Source organism: Triticum aestivum, chromosome 3B (genome assembly GCF_018294505.1).
Source record: "Triticum aestivum cultivar Chinese Spring chromosome 3B, IWGSC CS RefSeq v2.1, whole genome shotgun sequence".
In the NCBI taxonomy this organism is placed as follows: Eukaryota; Viridiplantae; Streptophyta; class Magnoliopsida; order Poales; family Poaceae; genus Triticum; species Triticum aestivum.
Window position 1 is genome coordinate 353,933,967 of NC_057801.1, and position 5,964 is coordinate 353,939,930.

Below are 5,964 nucleotides of genomic sequence, written 5' to 3' on the forward strand. Positions count from 1 at the left end.
AACGATGGATGTTAGCACATAAATTCGGGTGGCGGCGTGGTTACTTCATTCCGGAATTAACCATCAAGTCTCCGGTTTGATGCGAACCAATCTGTGGTTGGATGGTTAGAGGGACTGTGGTATCCCCAGCCCACCAGGATTCAAATCCTGGTGCTCGTATTTATTCCTGGATTATTTCAGGACTTCTAGCGATGCACATTCAGTGGAAGGAGACGTTTCCGTCGATGACGAGGTGTCTACGATAACTTCGTAAATTTTAAGATGATATGTCGGCTCAATCTTTTGGAGGTGCTAATAAGGATAGGGTGTACGTGTGTGTTCATAGAGGTGAGTGTATGCGCGTGTATGTGAGCGCTTGCGTCTGTACTGTGTGTAAAGAAAAAAGTCTCGGGTTTGATTAACTGCACGTGCATGTTTTTTGCGGTATGAAAAAAAAAAGAAAACGAGAAAAGCTAGATGGGCCCGGTTCAGCGGGCGACGGGGCGTGCGCCCGTTTGCAAATTGCATTGTAACGGGCGCAGAGGGCGCTGAATAGGATTCGCGAAGTCTCGTCCCAGCAACCGTGCGTCCGCGCCTACGTTACCTTCCTCTCTCCGCTGCGCACGCGGCCTCCAGAAGCTTCCGCCCTCCTCCTCCTTCTCCTCCTCGGCCGCCACCGACCCGACGCGTCCATATATATCCTTCCTTCCCTTCCCTACCGATGTGGAGAAGAGGAGAACAAGGCGTACTCGGGCGGATCAGGGATCGGCGATGGATTTCGAGCTGCGGAGCGCGCGGGAGAAGCTGGAGAGGGAGCAGCGGGAGCGGATGCAGCGCGCTAAGGCCAAAGCCGACCGCGAGCGCCGCGCCAAGGCCGAGGCCGCGCGCCGCCGCGACGCGCTCGAGGCCTCAAACAGGGGGCGCCGCCTCGACGCCGCCCGGGCGCAGGAAGAGGTAACACCCCTCCCCTACCCTACCCTGCACACCTAACCCTCGTCTCATCCATCTCGTATGCTCGGAATCATGGCCGCTGTCTTAGTCTTCGGTGGTCGATCGCGATTACAAGTTTAATTTTGTCCTCCGCCAAATGAACATAGATGCTCCTCCCGAATCTGACTCCTAAACCCAGAAAGGAAACCCTCGATTTGGTCCTCGGTTTTGTTCCAACTAGAATGTCAACCCAGATATCTGCCCACGTTCAGACAAGCCATGGATTGTTCAATCGTGCCTGTTTCCCTTCCCTCTTTAGAAACCATGATCTCGACTCCCAGCTACTTCGTTAATCCTTTGGGGCCTTGTCGACGATATGTTTTGATTTTGCATCGTCCAATTATACTTCTTGGTGTTCATGATAAGATAACAATTTCTCTCAAGTATCTACTACTCTTACCTTATGATGATGTTTCACTGGGTGCTGATGATGAACTTCTTTCTATCTAGGCTGACCAGAAAATGGAAGAGGTGATGCAACTAGGAAAGGGGATCTCTTTTTCACACATGTTTGAAGCACTGCGATATGACGGTCCGGGGGATAAGATTAAGCTGCCACCATCTTCTTTCAAGGATTTATCCGATCAAGGAGCGCTTGACAAAGGTCCCATGTACTTCAGGCTGTCCAAGGTTAGGGACAGAGTTCCAGGTGCCTCTCCAGATCAAGACGCCGAGGAGGCAACCTGCTGTGGCGTTCTTGAATTCACTGCAAGGGAAGGCTCTGCACAACTCCCATCACATGTCTGGAACAATTTGTTTCAGAGTGACATCCCAGATGTTCCTTTGATTGAGGTTTGGTATGCAAGTTTGCCCAAAGGGACATATGCGAAACTTAAGCCGGAAGGAGTGGGATTCTCAGATCTCCCTAACCATAGAGCTGTCCTTGAAACGGCACTGCGCAATCACGCAACACTATCTGAAAATGATGTTGTCATGGTCAACTACGGACAACTGCAGTATAAGTTGAAGGTTCTTGAGTTGAAGCCCGCATCAAGTGTTTCTGTGCTGGAGACGGATGTTGAAGTTGACATTGAGGGACCAGATTCAGTTTTCGACAATGAAGAAAATCAACATGTGCTTGTGCCGCTCGAGACTGGGAAGGTCGAATCTGGAGCTGTGGAAGAAGGGAAGTTCAGGTACTACAAATTTTCTGTCGAGGAAGGTGTGGCTGAGAAAGTTGCGTCTGGTTGTGCAAATATTGAGGTTAAGATAGAGTCTGATACAAGTGGCGGTGACACTGATATTTATGTTTCAAGGCATCCTTTAGTATTCCCAACTCAGCACCGTCATGAGTGGTCATCTCATGAGATGGGATCTAAGGTTCTTATACTCAAACCAAAGGATGCTACTTTGGTCAGTGGCCTTTACAGTGTTGGGGTTTACGGTTTCAAGGACACAGCGAAGTTTCAACTTTCTGTAGCTATTAAGGATGTTATTGATAGCCAAAGGATTGGTGAGCAGGGTAGTGTGTCATCAACCGTCAATGGTGACTCAGTGGTTTGTAAGAACTGCAAGCGTCATATATCTAGCCGGACCTCAGTACTTCATGAGGCATACTGTGTGAGGCACAATGTTATTTGCATGCATGATGGATGTGGAGTAGTTCTTCGTAAGGAAGCAGCAGCAGATCATGTGCATTGCAGTAAGTGTGGACAAGCTTTCCAGCAGAGAGAAATGGAGAAGCACATGAAAGTCTTCCATGAGCCGTTGAACTGCCCCTGCGGGGTAGTTCTAGAAAAGGAAGAAATGGTATGCCTTGACTCATCCTATTTATTATCTTCTGCTCTTACAATGTTAGAGTACGTAATGGGCCTAATGGGCCTGGGCTGGCGGTATAGCCCGTTAGTCTTAGGGTTGATTAGAGATAAGGGTCGCTTGCTTAGGGGTCAAGTAAGCCTTGCTTGGGAGTCGAGTAAATCTCTCTATATAAAGAGAGATGTATCAATCTAATCAAGCAAGAATTAAGAAGGAAATCCCTTCCCTCTTGCCCGGCTGTGGGCAAAAAGGTCCCCGTCCGGCCCTCTCGCGCCCTTCTTCTAGCAGCCCCATAACAATTTGGTTCGATCATGTCTTCACCGCCGCCGAGCCCGTCTCTTCCGCTGCCGGTCACCTCGTCGCCTCCGGCGACCACCACAACCGTCGTGCCCGCCCCCGCCCGCGCCGGGATCCTCCGTCGCACCCGCCCCCGCCGTCCTCACCCCGGAGGAGGTGTCCGGGGTGCTGCGGGACCTAACCCAGGCGGGCTAGAAGATCCGCCTGTTCTTGGTCGGGTCCTACGGGCCGCACCCGGCTGCGCCGCCCATCGCCGCACCCGCGCCGCCGTGGCTGCCGTGGCTGCCGCCGCACCAGGCTGCCTTCGCCGCGCTTGCCGGGCCGCTGCAGCTGCCATCCATCGCCACCATCGCCCAGCCCTGGCTGTAGTGGCAGCCGCCGCTCCTGGCGGCCTCCGCCGCGCCCGGCGCTCCGCTGTAGCAGTCGCTGCAGCTGCAGCAGCCATCGCCGGTCAGCTCCATCGCCCAGTATGGGATGCCCTACAACGGGACTGCGACGACCTCGTTCCCGTCAGCGCCGCCGCCATCCCAGGGCGTCCACATCCAGCAGATCAAGTCCCCGCCGTCGCTGTCATCGCTTTCGTCTTGGATCGCTACCCGCCACGTGTCGGCGACGGCGAGGCTGCAGGCTGTTGCGCGCGGCCTCCTGGCGCGTCGGCGTGTGCGGGAGATGCGTGGTCTGCAGCTGCCGCTCCTCTAAGTTGCCCTTCGCTGCGCAATGGACCTTGATCTCGTCCGCTGCGTCGGGGATCTTGGGCATGCGGTTTCCCCCACGGGCGGCGGGCATGCTGTTTACCCCGCGGGCAGCGACCTCAAAGTCTGCGACATGGGCGGTTGGGGGGGCGCACCCCTCCTCGTCATTCTCCATCGCAAGCCCTCCACTCTTTCCTGTGCAGTGCAGACCAACAGCTGTCCGGCGGGGAGAAGGCAGGGTGTCACCGACAGAAGCGCACCGCGTAGCACCACTGCTTTCCGCCGCCGGCCGCTGCGAGGGCGCCTCTGCTGGTCGCTCTTGCAACCACTTTCAGGTGGCCATACACATGCACTCCTTTGGTCTAGGTGGTGTCCATGGGATCCAGATGGCTGTACACGTGCACGTTTGACGTGCGGATGGTGTCCACCTTTTGTTGAGGGATCCAAAATAAAGCGTTCCAGTTCATTTTAGGTTGAGAGTAACAAAACAAGCCGAGATGTAAAAGGCTTGTTTTTAGGTGTTAGGTTTGTGTTGCGTCGAGTCATGGTTATAAGTTGGTTAGGCTGCAGCTCGAGGACAAGCTGCATGTCCAGGTGGGGTGTAGTGTTAGAGTACGTAATGGGCCTAATGGGCCTGGACTGGCGGTAAAGCCCGTTAGTCTTAGGGTTAATTAGAGATAAGGGTCGCTTTCTTAGGGGTCAAGTAAGCCTTGCTTGGGAGTCAAGTAAACCTCTCTATATAAAGAAAGGAGATGTATCAATCTAATCAAGCAAGAATTAAGAAGGAAATCCCTTCCCTCTTGCCTGGCCGTGGGCAAAAAGGCCCCCGGCCGGCCCTCTCGCGTCCTCCTTCTAGCAGCCCCATAACATACAACGGATGAACTTTTCAGCTCTTGCAGTTCTATCAAGATTTATCTATTTTCAGCAGTATATGATAATGTGTTATTTCCATCTTACATTTTCAACACTAATCTATTTTCAGCAGTCAACTTGTATCGCTGATATTCTTCACTCATTTCGTACGGCAGAGCCTACATATGCCAAACGACTAACTTGCTTTGTTCTTTAATGTCAGGTCAAACACCAATCCTCAACCTGCCCATTTCGCTTGATTGTGTGCCGTTTCTGTGGCGACACGGTTCAAGCTGGTGGACAGCCGCTAGATGTTCGAGATCGGCTTCGAAACATGTGCGAACATGAGAGTATCTGTGGATCGAGGACTGCGCCATGCGACTCTTGTGGGCGATCGGTCATGCTTAAGGAGATGGACATTCATGCAATTGCTGTCCATCAAAAGAGCTGATTTTATAACCCTACGGGCCGAGCCTCTGCACTGCATATATGTTGGTATTCGTTAAATCTCCCATTGTTTGCTAGTCCATGGAAAACAGTGGCGCGGTGGTGTCCGTTATCTGTTTGTATCTTCCTTCTGTATACATATTATTTATAGTCTACTCCTTTTTTGACACTAGGCTAGTCAAAAAACGTCTTACTGGGACGGAGGGAGTACTTAGACATAAACAACATTTTCGTAACTTCCTTCCGAGGAATAAATATCCACAAATTTGTGTAGCAACTTCAAAGATAGTGGTAACTTTTGTGGCAAGTAGGCGGCTACCAATGTACTCCCTCCGATGCCACAACTAGTCCAGAAATGAAAATGTGTCAGCATCCAAGTTAGAGCAACTCTAGTGGAGTCGTCGTAATAACCATATGTAGGCCAGTCTAGCGGAGTTATTATCTTGTTTCATTGTCATACTTCTTACTTTAGCCGAAAAGGCCATTGAGCCAACATTTTTGAAGGTTGCGAGGGGATCTTTGGAGTGCATTTATATCAAAAACGGTTTGATGTGAACGACATTTTCTCTCTCGTCGTTCTTCCCGTGAGTGACCAGATGGGATAGCCCTTCTAAGGAGTCGCCAAGCAGAATTATTTACTCTATGAGCAATAATTTTGTTTTCCCAACCTTATTAAGACTGACGATTTCCTGATCTCTAACTGCTCTCTTGTGACTCGACGAGGAAATGCGATCATCCTGCAAGGAAGTTTTATATGGAGTCTTGGCACAATCTGCACTAAGAGTATAAGTCCAACAAATAGGAGATCATTGCATCTATAATCCTCGTACTCGCTGGCGACGTCCAACTCAGTCCTGAAACTTGCGTATTGCTTCAATACTGTCACGGTACATGAAAATACGTGGTCAGTACGGTTCCTAAGGTTGAAACGCCAATCCTGGCTCTACACGTC

At 51.3% G+C, this 5,964-nt stretch overlaps 1 protein-coding gene across 1 annotated transcript; it reads left to right on the forward strand.

Annotated features, from left to right (window-relative positions):
• The first annotated feature begins 595 nt into the window (after window positions 1-595).
• LOC123069882 (uncharacterized) lies at window positions 596-5,181 on the forward strand. Its single transcript, XM_044492840.1, has 3 exons — window positions 596-933; window positions 1,420-2,718; window positions 4,789-5,181. Exons 1-3 carry the CDS (start codon window positions 751-753, stop codon window positions 5,014-5,016), a joined length of 1,710 nt encoding a protein of 569 aa, XP_044348775.1. The 5' UTR covers window positions 596-750; the 3' UTR covers window positions 5,017-5,181.
• The last annotated feature ends 783 nt before the right edge of the window (window positions 5,182-5,964 follow it).